We start from the raw sequence: 21566 nt of genomic DNA, 5'->3' as shown, positions 1-21566 counted from the left end.
ATCAAAAAGAAAGATAACATAAACTGGTGAAAGAGAAGAAAGTATCAAGTCATTGCCAAACTTTCGATTTTAATAAAGACAGGATGTGTCATACCAAGCAAAAACTCATGAAGCCTGGTGCAGTACAACAGTCCAAGTCCTTTGTGCTGCTGTTAAACTGTATTGTGTTGCGCTGAGGTGGTTCAGGTGTTGAGCCTATCACCACTGATTTGAATTGGATGAACAAAAGAACAGAAACTCGTGTCAACATGACACACAATGAACCGCAGATTTGGAAAGTTGAGTCAACACAAGTTTCAACAAAAACTGATTATAACCTTCACGGAGGCAGATCTGTTCCACGGCTGCACTAGTTTTATCCAGGTGTTCCTAATAAACTGGCAGCTGAGTATGTTGTGACTCATACATAGACAGACACATTTCATCTATTGTGGCTGCTCTTATTTTGGAGGAGTCACATTACATGAGCAGAGAGCGACCCCCAGTGGCCAGCTGCAGTGTGGACCCTCACATGTTGTTCCACCACCGGCCGACAGGAGGCGCTGTAATAAAACACGCACACGAGCGTCATCGTCTTGACTCGCCTCCTCTTCTTCTCCTGCCCCGGGTTTGTCTTTCTTTCTCTTCCGGTTGTCGTCTGTTCGTGTGGCAGGTATCTATTTTTCCCACTTTGGCGGAGTCTGAAAATCTAAATTAATCCTCCTGTATGTTACATATTCGCACACAAACAGTCACTGATTTTGATAAAGCACTTTACTGGCAACGTGTCCGCCGCAGTATGTTCCAGATGTGATCAATAAGAACAGATTAAAATGTTATGTTTCGGTGCTAACGCTTCTCACAGCTAAAGTAGCCGGGGCGTCATTTCTACATTCAGACAGTACCTGTGCATTTAAGTCCTAGATAAACCCTCACGTTGTCCTTTAACAGCCGCTGTCGTCTCATATTATTTTATCCAACAGCTAACGCACAAGTGTTTACATAACGTTTCTGGCTAGCAGTTAATACTGAGCTATCGTGAGCTAGCACACTGTCGTTGATGCAAAACCCGGGATAACGTGAATGTCTCTGTGTTTTCTCCTCTTTAGATAAACCAGTGTCAAAATGGCCAAGTCCAAGAACCACACAACCCACAACCAGTGTGAGTATACGAGAGGAGTCTGGAGTTTATTCCATGGCTGAGTTTGTGTGGAGAAATGTGGCTCATGGGCTTTACTCATGTAGCATGTGTGCTAAAGCTAAAAGTGTACTGCATAGTACTATCTACCATGCACTAGCCTGAACTCAGTTGCCTATCCTTCGAAAACACATGTATTTCTTGTATGGGTGTCTCTTATTCTCATGGGTCGATCTTCAGCTTCTAATTGTCTCCCTTCATGTCTGCACAGCTCGTAAAGCCCACAGGAATGGCATCAAGAAGCCCACATCTCAGCGTTATGAGTCACTGAAGGGGGTATGTACAGCTTTAAATGTGTGTACTGGTATTTTAAAAAGTCATGGCACTGTTTCATCCCTGAGTTCAGTGTGGTCTCTGTGTATCTTGTCAAACTTCACTGTGCTGTGCAGGTGACAGATATCTGTATGATGCTGACACTGGTACTGTGTGTTTTTATTCAGAGGTGTAAATGCAATCATTATTTAAGATTGCACCCAAGCACCTATATAACATTTTCAGCAATATTGTGATGGACATCTTGGTCACTGTTATGATGATGATGATGATCAGGTTCAGGATCAGGATCAGGATCAGTTTCTGCACCATTTTAGGTTAAATTAATCTTCAGAGAAAACCTGGCCATTAGAATGAATGTTGTTTGTATTTTAGCAGTCATGTATGCAGCTAACTCAAATGGTATCAGTCCTTTCTCTCCTAAATTGACTTGTTAGAAGTTTGTATGTTAGTAGTAGTTTGTATGAATGTACATTCAGGTGCATAAAACAGATGTATCTGAACTTACTTGTATAGTTTGAGAACCTTCCTTGTGGCTATAGATGTTGTTTTGCTATTTTTGGGCTTAGGATACATATGAGCACAAGGAGGCAGTCATTAGGACTCTGATCTTCCCTTGCATCTTGCTGTTAATCTGTCAGAACAATTGTTTCCATTTCTGGTGGGGGTGTATTATGGACACATGCATGTAAAAAGAAGTGTATTGTGCATGTGGCCAGAAACTGGTTTACTCCAGCATGTCAGTAGTCACCTGGTAACATCTGTGTTTTTAAATGTGCTTAATGATAGGAAGTTCCTTATGTTTTTCATGTTAGTTTGTAGTGTGTGTTTGGCAGCGTGTTTTGTACATTCTTCAAGTAAAGGGCTGTTCACGTTGCTCAGGTTTATCTAAAACTATCCATACCAGATCTGTATTATCAAACCTGCTTCAAAGTTGTTAGACTACGGTAACTTTCAGAGTTGCATGTGCTGTCATTTTTATAGAGTGTAGCAAATATCATACCATGGCAGCCTTCGTTAGAAATGCTGACGCATCATTGGAAGAGGTCTGACAGATAATTGTGTGAAGTGGTGTAAAGGATCAGCAGTTGCAGCTTCTTGTCAGGTCTTCAAATTCCAGCTTTACTTAACGGAGAGTGCTGCATTTTATAAAACTTGTGGCCGGTCAAGATTTTGTACAAATATATTGTGTCAGCAGGAGGAACCTGATTTGAATTTGACTTGGCTTTTTGAGTATTGTGCCATATTGAACTGGTATTGTGCACCTTTCACCGCCGACCCTCCTGTCACTTGGCATGTTCACTCAGTTATTTGTTTCTTTGTTGCAGGTGGACCCTAAGTTTCTGAGGAACATGCGCTTCGCCAAGAAGCACAACAAGAAGGGCATGAAGGCGGCACAGAAGGCAGCTCAGCCGAAATAAGCCGCCATCGAGTCACCGCCATGTCTGTCAGCGTTCCATAGACTGTGTTTCCACCATCACAATAAAGCTATGCTTTGTTAACAAACCAACATCAGATGGTACTTTTGTGTCCTTACTCCTCCTGCCTCAGTCTGAAACATTTAAAATACCTTCATTCATTAGGGTTAGGCTTAGTATGCATTTCATCTTCAACTTTGCTTTGTAGTTTAGAAAACGTGACACTTTAATGGTCTGAAGTTAAATTATATTGGGTAAAACTGATTCACTGTGGCCATTTTTTTATTAGACTGGGTGACAGAGTTTTGGAAATGTGTGCAGGTTCTGTCACCTATTAACCAGTTAAATCTAAACCAGTAAACTCCAAGGTTCACTGAGTGGGGTAGAAAACTCATATTTTATTCTTTGATATACCCCATTTTGTATTTCCAAGGAGAACAAAAGCTATGACTGTAGGGGTTGTACCAACTGTACAGGATTTTGTAACTTGTCAGTCACACTGTATTTTTCTTCATCACTATTCAACAAACCTACACTTTGTTTTTTGTCATTTAAACTTGTATTGGCAGCCAGAGAGTCAAAGATAAGACTAGATAAAATTAATCATAGTTACAGCTACAATTTTCAGTTCATATAAAGTGAAAGGGATAGGGGAAAAGAAAAGAAAAAACAACACCTAAACAAACAAACAAAAAAAGAATTTGTGGTACATACACAACAAATACATGGATTTAGTGGGGAAAGGGGAGAAAAGGTGGTAGAGTACAGAGATCAGATATTCTCAATAGTTCTGTGGGAGGGGGGATACATTATGTAAACAATTACCCGACTGGTGAGCTCAAACCCAACCGGAGGCTTGAGGATCTTTCAAGGTCTTCTGGAAAGAGGGAAACCTACGTATTATGTTAATTATTTCTCTTAGTAAGAGCTGTTCCTCATGGCACATTTCCAGGAGATTTGAAAACCTACACTTGGATGAGAGGAAGTGTGTGTGTTTTTTTTTTTAACCTAACCACAGATGATTAATCCAATGCTCTTGCTGTCAAATTGAAATAATTGATGATGGTGAATGTTTAAAATCTGATTGAGTTGCACCGTACATACCGTACATACAGTGCTTGTAGAACACTCTCAGATCAAGTTTTAGACTTAAAATGACTTTGCATAAATCTTAATCTTCACTCAATGCTGCACAAAGAAAACAAAAAAATGATTCTAGAAATTAAGAATTAATATTTCACATTGGATAAGTATTCAGACCATTTGCTATGACCCTTGACACAACTCTCCTCCTATTTATCTTGGTCACCTTTGAGATATTTCTACACCTTGACTGGAGCCCACCTGGGGTCTCTTCAAATGAATGGATATGATTTGAAAAGACACACACCCCTACACAAGGACACACAACTGTCACTGCATATTAGAGCCATGGGGTGGAAAGAGCCGCCTGCAGAGTTTAGACAGAATTAACTGTGTTTCAAGGATAATCTAAAATAACTTCACAAACAATAACAATTCCCCCATGTGTGACAGGAAAGTAAAAACACATCTCAAGTTTATTGCGAATACACAAATGACTTCAGTTATATACTGTGTGTGTATATATATATATCATATATATGTATCTCAAAAGTGAGTACACCCCTCACACTTTTGCAAATATTTTATTATATCTTTTCATGGGACAACACTGAAGATATGACACTTTGATACAATGTAAAGTAGTCAGTGTACATCTTGTATAACAGTGTAAATTTGCTGTCCCCTCAAAATAACTCAACACACAGGCATTATTGTCTGAACTGCTGGCAACAAAAGTGAGTAGGAGTATACCCTAAGTGAAAATGTCCAAATTGTGCCCAAAGTGTCAATTTTTTGTGTGGCTACCTTTTTTCCCCAGCACTTAACTGTCTTGGACATGGAGTTCACTAGAGCTACACAGGTTGCCACTGGAAACCTCTCCTCCATGATGACATCACAGAGCCATTTGAGGATGTCCCACAGATGATTAATAAGTTTTAGGTCTGGAGACATGTTGGACAGTCCCTCAGTGTCTTTAGCAAGGCAGTGGTCGTCTTGGAGGAGTGTTTGGGGTCGTTATCATGGTGGTATACTGCCCTGGGCCCAGTTTCTGAAGGGAGGGGTCTCAGGGTGTAGTCACTTTTGTTGCCAGCAGTTCAGACATTAATGGCTTTACATTGTTTTTATTTTTATTTAACCTTTATTTAACCAGGCGAAATCAATTAAGAACATGTTCTTATTTACAATGATGGCCTGACAAGAGGCATAAGCTTCTTGATGGGGGGGGGCTGTGAGGGAGAAAAGATAGGTTAAAAGACAATAGCAAATATACACAACAATACAAACATTTAGCAGAAACAAGGCATAAAAGTTAATAACAAGGATATTCAAGCATAGAAGACAAGATTATTACAAGCATAAAAGAGAGTAAATGGTCTGTTACAGATATTACAGGATTCATTAGCGAGCAGTGTGTCACAGAAAGTGGCCTAGGCCAATGGCGGTAGGTATGGGCGTTCAACAAGCAGAAACTGAAGAAAAGGGTTAGATTGTATCAAAGTGTCATATCTTCAGTGTTGTCCCATGAAAAAATATTATAAAAACAGGCTTTGAGCATAGACTGTAAAAAGATGGTTTGATGCATATATGTGTTGTGTAGGGTGCACATATGTATGTATTTATTTATTTATTTTATTTATCTTCATTTTTATTAAATCAATAAATTGCGAATGAAAATAGTGAACAGAACAATCAGGTTAAAAAAATCAAGACGTTTAGTGGAAACAAAGGACAAGTTACAGTTTATTTATAAAGCTTTTTTTTGTTTGGAGGCATGATGGGAAATGTTTTAAAAAGCTTATTAATGTCAGAGTAGAATAATACAATTGGAGAGCCAGGTATTATGACAACATCGTTTTTAGGACGAAAAGGTAACACGAACCTATGGAATTAATTAGGCTACATTAAAAAAAGAAAGAAAAAACGTTATTTTCATGCAACAGATCAGTTTGCGTCCTGACGTCACTTCCGCTCCCCTCTGACTCCAGCTTGCATCATTTCTTGTCTCTTTCGGCAGCCGGCGGCGGCAGACAACATGTGAGTGTCTCCATTCATACTGAATCATTACAACTGAACGCGACAATTACAGTCGCGCCTCTCCGTCCCCCTGCTCGCACATTTCAGCCTTTAAACACCGTCTTTAACAAACTTTGTGGCCCGTTGAGCTACAAGCTAACTACCTGAAGCTCTGACCGGCTAGCTTTAGCCTGCTAGCTAACAACAAGGAGGCGTCATCCCTGTGAACTTCATGCTGGGGAGAAAAGTCGTTTATTGGACTTCACTGACTAGTTTGGGGAAAGTCTCAGCATGTGCGAGTTTGACATGGGAATTGTTTAATTGACAGGCTCGGTTTTTCATGAAATGGTAACCACAGTTGCACGTTGTGCTAACAAACTACGGAGCTTTGACAGGTCAGCTATTAAGCTCTTAAAGACATGTGTGGAGGCTGAGAGACATTCACAGAAAAGACCAATACTCTCTGACAGTCTCATAATGTCTGTTAATTTTCTGACTTGACATAAATACTGTTTAAATACCACACAGAATGCAATTTAATAAGTGTTTCACAGTCTTGGAAACTTGTCACATCATGTTTCCTCAGTAGCCTACTTCTTAGCAGTATATAGAAAGGAATGGTAATGATAAACTTAACTTCATGAAAGCTACCTGGCACCAGATAAGCAGTATACAATGGATGTTTGGATTAACCAGTTAAAAATTATAAAGTGATTGTGTGTTTTTAAATCAGCACTTGCACATACTATTGAACCTCTGTATTGTAGATCGCAGGAGTGGCAGTGTTTTGATTAGATAATTTTCAACCCTGTCTTTAGCAGTGTGGGAAAGTGAATGTGTACTGAATGGGAAACTTAATTACTCCTGGTTAAGATGTTTTCAATAAAGTCAATGATTTGTATTTTAAGTGACGTCAATCTCAAAGAAGTTAAGAAACACGTCGCGCAAGTTGATCTTGATGACATGTACGGTTTGATTTATTCCCCTGTCTTCCTGATTCACAGATCCATAGGCTTTATGTACAGCTCCACTACTCCCTGAACTTAAACAAGCTCCTTTATTTCCTTGTTTTACATTATTGGACAAACTGATTAATCCAGGTGTGTCTGACTTTGACCATACTGAGGTCAGACACACCTGGATTAATCAGTTTGTCCAATAATGTAAGACAAGGAAATAAAGGAGCTTGTTTAAGATCAGGAAGTAGTGGAGCTCTGCATAAAGCCTATTGTAGTTATTTTTGTTCTCTTTGTTTTGGCAGACACCATGGTGGAGCCAGTCCCCGAGTCCATAAACTTTCCCTCTGAGGAGGAGAAGATCCTGAAGTTGTGGCAAGACAGGGACTGCTTCCAGGAGTGCCTCAAACAGTCCAAGAACAGGCCCAAGTAAATCCATCTCTTATTCATGAATAATCAGAATATATAAAGTGTAACTTGTAATACAAGACACAGTACTTTTAATATTTGACATGGAAATGCATAATTATTATTAGTATTGTGCATAAATTCGAAGTAGTCTACGACAGTTGCGTAGTCCACTCATCAAATTCAAGATTATTTTTACTGAGTGGCATTTCATCTGTCATGCATCTAAATAATCAAGTTGCATTTCCTGGCTAACCTGTTCTTAGACGCAGGTGCACACCTTAAGAATTTGATTACAGTGAAGATCAGAACTTGTCCAGCATAGGAAAACATGTAGTACACAATAATGGACCATTAAAGTTAGTTTAACCAAAAATAATAAGCAGTTTTTGTGTTAAGAATGACTGGACAAACACAATATGTAAAGTGATAATAATATTTTTAAATGTGGAATTGGAAAAATAATCAATGCTCTTATATGTCACAGGGGTTTCGTTGTTGTTGTTGGTAAAAACATAAACATCTACTTATGTCCGTTTACTTGGAAACTGTATGATTTATGCATTGATTACCTTTCAAAGTGGTTTTGATTGTTTTTTTTATCTTTAGCCAATGAAAGACTAAATGTCATGATGACAAATGGTAAACTGACTGACAGAGGTTTTAGAGAATATTTGCTTAGTTACCCTGAAAAAATCTCCCTGATATTATTGTTTCATGGATCCAGTACTCATGACATGTAAGTAGCACCTGGAGCTTGAGCATCATATGGCAAACACACCTTTGACATTGTATCAGATTACATTGTATTTTTAGCCTTAAAGCTGTTGCTTCTGTTCTCCCATACTCTATTTACCATGTAATGTTTTGCGTCCTGTTTTCCCATCAGGTACACCTTCTACGACGGCCCTCCCTTTGCTACCGGTCTACCCCACTATGGTCATATCCTGGCCGGCACCATCAAGGACATCGTTACTCGTTTTGCCCATCAGAGCGGCTTCCACGTGGACCGACGTTTTGGCTGGGACTGTCATGGCCTGCCTGTGGTAAGACCTCCTGTTGAATCTGTAAAATCATATTTTGCGAGAACATCTGTCAAAATGGTTTATTTATCTGCCTCGTGTCCTGTCGGTTTTTGTAGGAGTACGAGATCGATAAGACTCTGGGGATCAAAGGACCTGAAGATGTGGCCAAGATGGGTATCGCTGAGTACAACAAGCAGTGCAGAAATATTGTCATGAGATACTCCAATGAGTGGGAGGTGAGGATACAAGAAAGAACAATACGTGAAAGCACTTAACTGTACTTTTGAGACCTGTTTGTTTTTTGTCACATAACGATGTGTTGCGTTTGCAACATAGTTTTAATAAAGACTGATCTAAACATACTAGTGTGTGAGCTGCCCTGCAGAATCTTGGCATGTGGCCATTATTATTATTATGGTAGATGATCTGCCAGACAAATTAATTTCCCAAATGCATAATAAAGTAATTTGTATCATTTTGTATCATGTTCTTATGACTTATTATGTTTTTGCATCTTTTTTGTTCCCAGATCTCAGTGAGGCGAATGGGCAGGTGGATTGACTTCAAGAATGACTACAAGACTCTCTACCCATGGTTCATGGAGACAGTCTGGTATGGATGTTAGAAAACATTTTTACCAGTTTTGACTTAAAGATTGACCATTTGTATTCTATATGATCACAAATAATTGAATTTATGTCTTATTTGATTTACTGATAGCAAAAAGGTATTTCTTTAATTTCTATCTAAAGCCAGATACACACATGAAGATTTTCTAAATCTCAACAGATTTTTATCTGTGAGAGACCCCACACATGAAGATAAAAAATCAAATTGATCAAATTGTGTGTGGTGTGCTCCAATATTCCAAATACAGCACACCACACACATAAAGATTTGTCTCATGACACACGAGAATTTCGTCCCCCACGCCAGAAATCTCGCGTGATCAAATGTGATCTGACACACTTCGTTGATGGCCATGAAGACGGTAGCCACACTGGTTTGTTATGCTACGTGTGCTGCAGCTGCAGCTGCTTCTTTATTGGTTACATACAATTTCACGTCACATTCCGCGGAGACGGTGACTCAGGATTATCGTCTTCCCCCACACACAAGAGGACTTTTGATTGAAGCGGTCACGATTGTCGGGGCAGACGGTCGTAAATGTTGAACATGTTTAATATTTACGATTGTCGGCCCCGACCGTTTTCCAAGTTGATTGTCAGGAGAATTTGACTCTTAACGGGATACTTCACCCAAAATCGATAATTCATCAATTTTCTACTCACTGTCATGCCAAGGAAGGGTTTGGAGGGTTTGGAGAACGTCAAAACGTTTTTGGAGTTCCAGGGGGGGGTCCGGCTGGGGGTCCAAAACACACACTATGAAACAATCCAAATGCCTCCATACTGCTCGTCCGTACTGACCCAAGTGTCCTGAAGCCGCCACTTGAAAAAGTTGTTCGGAAAAAATGAATTTGATCTCTGTTTTTAGCCTTGTTGTAGTAGTAGCTCCCAGTGGCTCTGTTGATTGGTATGACAGTGAGTAGAAAATTGGTGTATTATTGATTTTGGATAAAGTATCCCTTTAACACATCTCACACCACATGATAATCTCATAGGATAATCTTAAGAGCCATAAAATAATCGGCCGATTTTTGCCCTTGGACTGAAGGGGGGAAATCGGGGCAAAATCAGCCAGATTGTCTTTATGTGTGTGGCAGGCTTGAGGTGAGGTGAGGTGACGTTACAGATTAGCTCCCTAAAGGAAGTAGGTTTGCTGTCAGACTAAAAGCAGCATAAAATAACCACTACTAGACTACCAGACTAAATCCATCTCTGGATCTGTCCTCTTTTGTTCAGTTGTTGTGTCTTTGCCATCTGTTAACTTTTTTCTTTTCTCTAATACAGGTGGGTGTTCAGACAGTTGTATGACAAGGGTCTGGTGTACCGTGGTGTCAAAGTCATGCCCTTCTCCACTGCCTGCAACACCCCACTCTCCAACTTCGAGTCTCACCAGAACTACAAGGTTAGCAGAAAATATTGACCTCTCACAGCTCTGCGGTTTTATTTCATAACAATAAGAAAAAGAAGAAATAAAGATGATGGTGGTGATGATAAGAGGATGTCATAGAATCAGATTAAAACATGTCTGTTATGTATATGATAATTAAGAAAAAGGAAGAATACTGATGGACCAAACATTTCTTTGTTGTATTTTTTGCAGGATGTTCAGGATCCATCTGTGATCGTCAGCTTCCCACTGGTTGAGAGTCAAGACATTGCTTTGATCGCCTGGACGACAACACCCTGGACACTGCCAAGTAACCTGGCTCTGTGTGTCAACCCCGAGTTCCTGTATGTCCAAGTCAAAGGTGAGGAACAAACGTGACAAGTGCTGTGTGTCAGTATCTCACTGCACACACCGCCTGTATACAGCATGCACCACCAAATTTGGCGGTAACCTATAGTATCCTGTGCAGTTAATATGCAAGAAATCTATGTGTTTTTTGGGTTTTTGGGTTTTTTGCCTTTATTTGATAGCATATAGTGAGATAGACAGGAAAAGGGGAGGCAGAGAGAGGGGGAATGACATGCAGGAAAGGTCTGCCCGACGGGATTCGAACCGGGGACGCCTACGTTGAGGACTGGAGCCTCTACATGGGCGCCCCGGCTTTTTACATTTTTAGGTGGGCTCGATTTAAAGGTCACATTTTCTGCCCAAGCCCAATGCTGGGTTGGATTAGGCCGTGTTTAGGTCAGATACAAGTTAGAAATGGGGAGTAGGCTATGGTCTGATAATCAAAAACGATATGTATTTACAACAGAACAATTAAACCACAGTCTACTGTTATGGAGGAATAATAAGGTCACAACAGTTACAGCGATATAAACTGCAACACTGTGTGCACCACATCTCTCCTCTGTGCTGCTCAGCTCGATAGATTTCTGTTGTTCAAACAACTTGGAACTGCTGTTTAACACTTTGATTATAACAGCCGACCTTTCAAAAAAGGTTGTGTTTAAATTAGGGCTGCCACAAACGATTATTTTGATAGTCGACTAGTCACCGACTATTTTTTTTGATTAGTCGACTAATCGGATCATACGTAAATTGAATGTAAAACATGAAGCTTATCGCACCAGCATGCAGCTGCTCTTATATACCATCATTAGCTTTCAGCTTGAAGTGTTTAAGGTATATGCTAACTAAAAATAAAGACAATTAAGATGATAGTTCATTAAACTTTTAATGAAATATGCAGCTTTAACTGTACAGCTCATTTGTGTCTGGCATTAAACATAGCTACATTTAAATAAAATGAGGTAGACACCTGAAACTAAGGAATTGTTCACAATAATAAAGTTTTGGTAGGCCTATCAATCAAATATAACTTGTGCTCATTGTAAATAATAGGAGTCGTTCTGTTAAAAAAAAAATCAAATAGTTTATAAGACAATCGTGTTGTCTGAAAAAATGTAAATGTTCCCTTTTTACTGTCACAGAAGAAGAAACATAGAAAGACTCCACCAGCAGCGGCGGGGGGGCCGGCGGGGGGTTACACCGGTGCCGCTTGATGAGGGACAAGACAGGTAGAGAGAGAAAAGAGAGAGACCACCTGTAAACTCACCTTGAGTGAGTGAGTGCACGTGTGTATGTGTGGTGGGCGGCTGCAGCGGCGGGTGCGTGTGTGGAAGGTGCCCCAGCAGTTTTGAGAGAAAAACAAAGTTTAAAAAAAAGAAAAGAAACGACACATCGACTATTAAATTAGTTGTCGACGATTTTAATAGTCGACGTAGTCGTGACTAGTCGACTAATCGTGGCAGCCCTAGTTTAAATCAGTATCTGGCCCATAAATAGTTGATGGTTAAACACGGAGAGAATGTGCAAGAGCTCGGGCAGGGTCAGTTTGGGCTGGATGTTTTGCTCCCGGTCGAAGCTCTACATTGAATTTCAATTACTGGGCATCATAAAAAATGCGGGGAATTACATTTTGTAAGTCAACATGATAGTTGCATCAATTATTAGTTGTTGATTTTTTCACATATTTAATATGTATTCAAGGGGCGGTGCGTGGCGCAGTGGGTAGAGCGGCCGCCCCATGTAGAGGCTACAGTCCTCGCCGCAGGCGTCCCCGGTTCGAATCCCGCGTCGGGCAGACCTTTCCTGCGTGTCATTCCCCCTCTCTCTGCCTCCCCATTTCCTGTCTATCTCTACTGTCATCACTATCAAATAAAGGCAAAAAGCCGAAAAATATATACTTTAATATGTATTCAAATACTTCAATATTCTGACTCATTCCTACAATCAGGGTGTTTATTCCATAAGTATGCTTATTGTTTTTAGTGTATTAATTTTGTCAGTTTCCTGCTTGAAAACTGCTTAGAACTGCTGGGTGGTATAAAACTAGGACACAGCTTAGGCTCTTTAAAAATCATGTTTTAGTCACCCGCGTCGTCCCATAAACAACCACTGATGTGCTGGAAAGAAAATGCCAATGTTTTGTGGCCGTTGTCTATATTTTCTTCAAGTGATACTATGGTAAAAAAGAGGCGATAAGGGCTCATACCTCCTGCTGACTAACATGTTTGCGTGGAGGATTACTTGAATTACTGGGTTGGTAGTTTTGTTGAATGATTTTACTTAAAAATGCTGTAGCCTAAGGCCAAAGTTCTCCGACTAGAAATCTTGTTTCCCTCGTGGGTTTGGTGTTGTGGACCTCAGTATCTGCTGGTGGGTGTTTTTTATCCACAAAGAACAAACAAGAACAAATTAGCAGTGGAGGAGCGCTGCCTTGGAAAATCACACCCAAAGGAGAGGATTTCTGTACCATAATGTGTTGGTGGACTTTCTAGCTTTTGGCTGTGTGTTAGCTGATAAAATAACACAGTTTTTTTGTTGTATGACAAGGGACTCACTGTCAGTGGAACTTTGTTTTTATCTGTAACCAACCAGACGCTGCACATTCTCAAACACAAACCTGATTTTAAGGCATGACTGATGCGGACACAGGCTCATGAAAAACATTACGTCCTACAAGTGCATCTAGACTCACCCACGTAACATGGACCTGTCACATCTAAACAAAGCATTAGATAATGTGCACCCACCATGCTAATGGTTTCTATGCACAGGTTTCACTAAGAAGTGCGTTCTCACTTTTTGCTGCTTTACCTTGGTAGGTCTTGTCCTACACAAACTAACACTGGTCAGTGACCAACTAAAATTTCAAAGAACAGCCAAGAACTGAAGAAGATTTAGGCAGTAAGTTTCCTGTAACTTTGATGACATTAACTGTGTCCTTTTCTGAGTATCTGTGATTTAACACAGCAGCACAGCAGTCAGACATGTGTACAGTCATTTCAGAGGATGTTCTTAATGCTACTTAATTGCTAGAAAACTGATAGATGCAATTTTGTTAAGCCGCATGACTTTTTTTCACTTTCAATCAATGTGCCTCACATCCTCTCATTTAACTGAAATTGATTGACCAAGAAAACGTTCAAAATAGTTTTAATTTGTGCTGCAGCAAACTTTTTACTACTACTACTACTACTACTACTACTAATTAATAATAATATCATTATTAAGAGAAGAGGTTACTTCTGAGAACTTAAGGCATCTTATTATATAAAACCTCAAATACTCGTCATTTCCAGCTCAATACCATCTGTCAGTGCAGTTTTAGGTATTTGCAGAAAATTGACAGATTTTTCAAAATGTCTTTATAATCATTAGGTCTTTTTACATAACAGATACGTTGAGTTGTTCAGGCCAGAAACGGTTTTGATTCAAGTGCAGGTGACAGTAAGCACAAGCATCAGGGTCCTGACACTGGAGCAGCGAATGGAATTTATCCATCATCATGACATTTTCTTATTTAAACCTTTATCACATTTAAAAAGTTAGCTCAGTGGAAGAGGTGTATTGTGATAACTTGGATCTGTGTGTGTGTATGTGCTCGTGTGGGTGTGTGCACATGCATGTACATTTGGTTCAGAGAGTGTGGATGAATCAGGTCACTTAAAATAAGTGTTGTCCTTGTTCAAATATATGAAAAAAATACTCCAGAGAGGTGGCTACTGTTTTTCTGTTACCCTCCTGTTGTAGTTTTTGGTTCCCTGTGAGAGAAACTGTTGGGTTTTAAGGGTGACCTAGATTTCCAGCAGCCCGCCGTGGCCTCTGTGCTCCTGCAGGGGGCACTGTTGAAGCTCGGTATGCCACTGTGAGTGCACCGCTCGCTCTGTGCTGCATGGGAGACCGCCTTGGAATACCAATACATTTTTTTTTTCCTTTTTTTAAAATATCATCTCAGTCTCTTTATCTCCCATCCTCCCTTGCTCCGTCTTCATCCCAGTTTTTCCTCTCATTTTCTTATCGCTCTCTCTGTCTCCACATACACCTGTTTTTGTCCTTCGCTCTTATTTTCCCTCTCACTGTGCCTTTCATGTGTCTATCCCTCTCTCACTCTCTCTCTTTCCTTCACTGCCTTTGTCGCTGTTTGAGTTTGGGGCTGTCAGCAGCAGCAGGTCTGAGCTGTGCAGTCATTTGTCACACCACGGAGAGGAAGAAACATCTTTTATTGATGCTGCCCCCTTCTCTCTCTCTCTCTCTCTCTCTCTCTCTCTCTCTCTTTTTTGTGTCTCACCGGCTAAGGCCATTTGGTTTTTGCCCTCTTCTCAACTGTTGTTCTTGACGGTCTCAACCCTTCTCTGTTATTTTTCCTAAAATCCCCATTTGTTCAATTTTTCCTAGAGAGTTAAGCTTCCCAAAATGGCAGTTATCCCACATGAACTTTTCAACAGCATCGGATTAATTTAGCTCAGTTTCAGTCGAGTGGTTGTAGCTACATGATGGGCTACTTACCTGACCTTGACTTTCTGGCTGGCTGGATTATTACGAAGCAAGACTTGACATTCAGGTTTAGCAGACTTAAATGTAGCATGGCTGTTAGGTATGTGGATTTGTACCGTGTATGATGGGTGGCTGTTTATTATAGATCAAAATTTGGTTCAATAAACATAAATCACTCTGCAGGGATGATTTAGATTAATGACTTTAAAAAAATGACCAGAGCGCAAAAAAAAATCATTTTTCATCATATTGATCAGCGTCTTCACTCCCACTTCATTTCATGCACTATGAGGTTCGAAAGCTGTACCAAAACAAAAAGGAGGAAAAATTCAGGCAGCTGCAGGGAGGTTTGTGTTAATGTAGTTGCTTCCTGAAAACCACAAGATACTGGATGTCTCAAAATATCATGAAACGGTTTGAGGATAAAACAGGGGTCCTCATCACAGAACCCAACAGACCCTGCACCAAACCCTGCTGGGACTTTTGATCACACATATCAAACCCAGTAAAAAGAAAAATCTGCTGCCTGTTAAGAAGCTTGTGTTTTTTTCCACTTAAGAAATACCTCATTAAGATCAGACAGTTAATGTCTTGAATGTGCTGAAAACTAAAATCATTCTTTTGTTCCCCCATGCTTTATCTACTTTGATTCTTTAAAATACACTGTATATTCTAGCCGATGCTGCAGCCAGTCCTCACATTGCTCCATTGTTGGCCTCTCTCCACTGGCTACCAGTGGAATTAAAATCAGATATAACATCTTGGTTGTGCTCTATATGTCTGAATTGTTATGGCCATGTAGAAATCTGCAGCCTCGGGTCAGCTGATGGTCCTTTTGGGTGTTCCCAGGGCCCAACTCAAACTGAGGGGAGAAAACCAAAACCCCGCTGAAACATTGTTTTTTTTTGTTTTCTTTCTTTTGGATACATACTTTTGCCATATCCGTTCAATTTATAGTGCTGTTTGTCTTTTGTTTCTAAATCGCCTAAGTTTTGTTTTGAGAGGTGCCACACGTATGCATTTTACATACTACATTGCTTTATAGAAGATTTGTGAAATGGTGTAAAACATTTGCAAATTTGTTACTCAGCAAATGCATTCTCTGTTTTTGTATATCTTTCAGATAACACCACAGAGAAGACGTACATTATGATGGAGGCCAGGCTGGGAGCACTGTTTAAGTCAGAGAGCGAGTACACTCTGCTGGACAAGTGAGTACACAAGAGCTGGCTAAAAAAACATCAGGAGGGAAAATGACTAATACATTAAATTTAGATACTCAAGCTAAAGGGCACCTGAAGTTCAGCAGTGCCTTGCTGAGGTACACGTTAGACCAGAAATAGTGACGTGAAAATATTTTACAACACAGTGAGATTTTTTTTTCATATTCAGGACAAGCAGTTTGGCTGCACAAAAAAAACAGCAAAGTTGAAAAATTGCCACTGATGCTTAATGATAAAACCCTTCTAACAGTGTTCGAAGTGTGAAAGTTAGTGTGCGCCACTGTTTTCTGTTTACATCAGTTTAGTTAGCTGTAGTTCATAAAGGACAATGATGGATCTTTCAGGAAACTGAGGATGGTCATGTTAATGGATGCTGCTCATAAGTGACAATTGATTCTGTGCAACACTGCAACTTTAAAAACATGGTTCGTTGACTGACTAGTATTCTCCTGAGCTACAAGTTGTCTTCCAGAGTTGAGAGACGACGAAAGAGTCGGTGACAGGAGAATGAGCAGCGGTGTATTATACCAGCTCAGTGTTTGCAGCAGAAAGCAAATCGAATTCCCAATTTCCCAGTTCACTGGATGATTTTTGAGCGATAGGAAGGTGCAGAATGGAGTAGGGGAAAAAAACAAGACGAGGCGAGGTTTCTTCCTCTCCGTGGTGTGAGATGAAGAAAACACCTGAGTGAAAACAGAATACAGAGTGTACTGGAACCAGATAGAGAATATTTCTAGTCATGATTTATACCCACTCGTCCCATATATGAGACTGATTATCTAGAAATAAAAAAAATATTGAATAATGTTGTTTCCTGGCAGGAACCACTTCCTCCTCAAGGACACAGTGTTCCCATACACAAGGATGTCTCTGTTTTGAATGATAATCATAAAAACAGTGTATCATGGCTGATTCTGCAGCCAACAGATACTTAAAGCTTAAATAGTGATTTTAGGAGAGTTTCTGTCCTAACCAGGGTTTTACTAAGCTTTTTAAAGGAGGATTCCGGTCATTTTCTAGGTAACTCTCTACAGTTCTAGGTCCCCGAGTGCGACCAAAAAAATATGTGCAGACCGGACCTAGCTCTCCTCCTGCTAGCTGCGCTACACTGCAGTTAAACAGCAAAGTAATGGGGGCAGTTCTTCTAACCACGACTGTGGCCTCTATATAATGCTCAAAATATCACTACACATGCTTTGCTACATCCACCAGATCCTTACCACACAACACTGACTGTGAATAACTCTATGTTTACTCTAGCTTCCAGGGTAGACCTTACTAGTCGACTGTTGAGCTTGGGACAGTTTCCATCAACAAAGACAAAAATGCAAGGAAAATGGGATGTAGGAGGTAAAAAAAAGATTTGGGATGGGGAAAAAAGCAGTTATATTCATATTGACGTGTGGTAAGGAGCTGGTGGATGCTGCAAAGCATCTGTAGTGATATTTTGAGCGTTATATAGAGGCCAAAGTCGCGGTTAGAAGAACTGCCCCCATTACTTCACTGCTTAACTGCAGTGTAGCGCAGCTAGCAGGAGGAGAGCTAGGTCCGGGCTGCACATATTTTTCTCAGATTATTTCCTATGGTCGCACTCGGGGACCTAGAGCTGTAGACTTTATGAAGACATGTCTTTTAATCATTCAATTCCTTTTAAAATAGTAGTAGTCTACATAAGTTGCTGTACTTTTGATACACTAACTTATAATGAGGTTTAGTTTTTACTGACAGTCAATGTATTTTCATGTTCACACATTATTCCTTAGCCAAATACATTTTCTTTATACTTCAGTTGTGACTCTAGATTAAAAAAAAAATTGACCTATTGACCCATTCACAGTAGAAAATCTATCTTTGCATATAAAATCACCTTTTCCATGCCGGTACCAACACTTGGGAAACATGGGAAACTTCTGAATATTAAGAGAAGGATTTCAAATGTGCTTTATGTGTTTTTAGATTTCCTGGCAAGAACCTCAAAGGGAAAAAATATGTGCCTCTCTTCCAGTACTTTGCCAAGGTTTGTGTCCTCCCTCTTTCGCATTTAAAAGTTTGTCCCAGAATGAGGACAGACTCATGTTTCACTTTGGTAATTAACTGCAAACTGACATCTCTGTTTACGTTTTCTAAATCTGTTGCCCAATCTTTGTCTCACCATCTGTGGCTGTACCTCTTTCCCTTCTTCACCACTCACCCTTTCTCATCGAATTCTCCTTGTCCTCATTTCCCTTCAGTGTGGGGAGACAGGAGCGTTCCAGGTAGTGATGGATAACTACGTCAAGGAGGAGGAGGGCACAGGAGTGGTCCACCAGGCACCTTACTTTGGAGCTGTAAGTGTTGTTGTTAAACACGTTCCAGCTTTTATTTCCTGGTTTTTGTTGCAACGACAGAAAGGGATCACTTAAAGGATTAATCAGCAAAATGACTGTACTTGACCCAAAGGTATGCTAGCATGACAGGAGAAAATGCTAACAGAAACAGAAAACCAGTGAGTTTCATGTCCTGCACAAATATTTGTTGTTGTTTTCATTGCTGATTATTTTCTAGACCAGTCACATACTAATTAATCATGTCTAAAATGACACTCTATAGGATCTGAACACCAGGCTGGTAAACAGGATTTCTAAAGACAAAAACACAGTCCACAGTTTTGAGGATGGTGACAAAATGAAGATTAAAAGAGTATGAGATCAACATTGATTCTGAAATTGAGGATAATACACTGTAGTGATTGTACACAGGTGGCCACTCTCCAGTGTACACATTTTCCCTTTCCCTCTTGAAATGAGAAGTTGAGAAATCTATCTAATACTTATGAAGCCTTGCCTCTAGTAAGCCTGTTTTACCAAGCTTACTGCAGTTGTCCATATGGAGCTCACTCTGGGGGAAAACAAGGTCACCTTTGTCTGGTGTAACACTATGGCTGGCTTCGCTGCCATTCTGGGTAAAAAACACAAAGTGCATCTGGGAGTGTTTAGTCTTTTCTGTCTCTGCCTTTATGTTAGCAGTTTAATTGTGTTCTGTTTTCTGGCAGCATTTCTGGATTTGCGTGTATTTTCAGAAATTACAGTGTTTTTTTTTCCAGAGTTGGTTTCACAGTGGCTAACACGTTTTCTCATTTAGCTTGTTATTTTCTCTTGTTGGATTATTTTAAGTGCATTTAGTCACTGCCAGTGTAGCTCCTGTTACCACACATTGGATTATGTGATTTTACTGGAGGACGTAGCACGAAACCCCAAACAACCTTGTTAATGTGAGTGAAAATGACAGTAACGATACTTTTATTAGTTTTGAAAAGATTTGCTGGTCTTGAACTTAAGGTCAAGATTTTTAGACACATTCAAGAATGATTAGGGACTCGGGGTGTCGTCGACTAAGGATTTCCCTAGTCGAATCTGATTCGTCAGATCTTATTTGCGTCTTTTTCCGGTGAAAAAAAGGTAAAACACCCAAATATACAAATGTAGTTATTCAGTTGGCAGAAGTTAACAATATCAGGACATTCTTCATCCATCCTTTTCCTCATGTCACTCATTAGGCCTGCTTGCAAGACGTGCATCACCGTCTCTCTTTTGGGGACGGTGCAGCGACGAGTATATGAGTTTGTGCTCTGAATTAATGAGTGTATATGACAAATGGAAAAACATGGAAGTCCCATTGTTTGTATCAAAATAGGCTATATATCATGAATTATTAGGAAACATAGAAATTCTATGTAAAATCAGATGTTCAGCAGCAGGGAGCCCCCATATAGTCAGAATGGTACGATCTTTTTTCATAACCACAATTTGCGACAATGTCTGATTCAACAAAGTCGAATCAGACTCCCTCAAATTAAATCAACGAATTGTCAACTATTGGGGGTCAACCTCATGTCTTTTTATGAAATCTTTGTATTCAATGATACCATCGTGGTTGTGAGATTAGAGGCCAGTCCAGTAGTGCTATCAGAGGTATTGGGTCACTGCTAATAGGTTAGATGCCCTTGTCAGGGGCAGATGGATGCCCCTGTGGCTGTAGCCAGCTGTGGATACACATTCAGCTTTTCTCTCTGAGCGTTCTCTTGTGCCACCTCTCATCTCTCTTACATTTGCATTTAAATGTTCAGTATTTATTTAGCTACAGATTCTGTTATTCAGCGATCACATTCACATTTGAGTAGTCGGTGAAAACCTGAAACACAGACGCATTTGCATGTCATCCTGGAGATGTATAGCGAGAAGAAACACACCGCCCAACTACATTTTTCAAATTTTATGTTGTTATGACTAGATGTGAAATGACCCTGTGACTCATCCATCTTGGGACCTTGACAGGGTGTTTGAATACAAAATGCATTTACAGCTGGACAGTACTCAGATCTTTCATGCATAGCTGTCACATACCAGTGATGTTTGTTTCAACACTGCAAAAAGTGTCTGGCTCAACAAGGAATTCAATATGGAGTCATAACATATCTTTAATCCAGTGGCTGCCTGTGTTGTTAGCTAATTATTTATCATTTCTATGTCATCAATTTGGAAAAAGATCTCAACGAACCAGGTCACGATTAATATCATGAGGATGTAAAAAAAAAAAAAAAGAAGAAGCAAATCTTCATTCTCTTGATGCAATCATATTTTACTAGTTAGCTAATTGGTTTGTAATGATGGAGCTAGCAGTGAATTATTTTAAGGAAACTTTATGCCTTCATCTGAACTGTCTAAGCTATGTATCATTTTCTCTGTAGGATGATTACAGGGTGTGCACTGAATACAACATCATCCAGAGGGACCAGGCTCCTATCTGCCCTGTGGACGCCTCAGGCTGCTTCACTTCAGAGGTCACTGACTTCGCGGGACAGTATGTCAAAGTGAGTGACACAGAAGACATTTACATGTAGATTAGGTTTGCAGACATTTCAGGCATTCTAGCCCTGGTACGATACACGGGATAAATCCCTCAAGAATATTGATAGCTGGATTAATTCAGCATTTCATTTTCTGCATTCTGGGTACCCGCTGTCCCATTCCTCTCCATTTCCTCCGTTAATATCTGGAAAGTCCATCTTTTTGAAATGATTTTTCCCTCTTTTCATTCTGCACAGAAATGTGCCTTTTCTTCTCGGTTATAGGTTTAACACTTTATGTAGT

General features: G+C 40.0%; 2 protein-coding genes across 2 annotated transcripts in view; both read left to right on the top strand.

Moving 5' to 3' along the window:
• The first annotated feature begins 1088 nt into the window (after positions 1-1088).
• On the top strand, positions 1089-2960 carry rpl29 (ribosomal protein L29). The gene is made up of 3 exons (XM_085777557.1): positions 1089-1141; positions 1389-1453; positions 2779-2960. Exons 1-3 carry the CDS (start codon positions 1105-1107, stop codon positions 2869-2871), a joined length of 195 nt encoding a protein of 64 aa, XP_085633683.1. The 5' UTR covers positions 1089-1104; the 3' UTR covers positions 2872-2960.
• Positions 2961-5877: 2917 nt separating this feature from the next.
• iars1 (isoleucyl-tRNA synthetase 1) overlaps positions 5878-21566 on the top strand; it is a 56363-nt gene continuing 40674 nt past the window's right edge. The window contains exons 1-11 of the mRNA XM_085777555.1: positions 5878-5988; positions 7229-7352; positions 8221-8377; positions 8473-8592; positions 8886-8968; positions 10270-10387; positions 10586-10733; positions 16338-16425; positions 18394-18454; positions 18669-18764; positions 21164-21286. Of these exons, the coding sequence (XP_085633681.1) occupies positions 7234-7352; positions 8221-8377; positions 8473-8592; positions 8886-8968; positions 10270-10387; positions 10586-10733; positions 16338-16425; positions 18394-18454; positions 18669-18764; positions 21164-21286 (1113 nt within the window). The 5' untranslated portion in view covers positions 5878-5988; positions 7229-7233. The remainder of the gene's footprint in view (positions 5989-7228; positions 7353-8220; positions 8378-8472; positions 8593-8885; positions 8969-10269; positions 10388-10585; positions 10734-16337; positions 16426-18393; positions 18455-18668; positions 18765-21163; positions 21287-21566) is intronic.

This window comes from Trachurus japonicus, chromosome 5 (genome assembly GCF_045865225.1).
Source record: "Trachurus japonicus isolate A0001 chromosome 5, Traja_1.0".
Classification (NCBI taxonomy): Eukaryota; Metazoa; Chordata; class Actinopteri; order Carangiformes; family Carangidae; genus Trachurus; species Trachurus japonicus.
Note: the sequence above shows the minus strand (reverse complement) of the source record. Positions and strands in the feature narration are given on the sequence as shown.

Excerpts from the sequence above, each read along its gene's own strand:
- rpl29 (XM_085777557.1), top strand. The coding sequence starts at position 1,105 with ATGGCCAAGTCCAAGAACCACACAACCCACAACCAGT. Across the intron at positions 1,142-1,388 it reads CCACACAACCCACAACCAGT|CTCGTAAAGCCCACAGGAAT; the intron begins GTGAGTATACGA and ends ATGTCTGCACAG. Across the intron at positions 1,454-2,778 it reads GTTATGAGTCACTGAAGGGG|GTGGACCCTAAGTTTCTGAG; the intron begins GTATGTACAGCT and ends TCTTTGTTGCAG.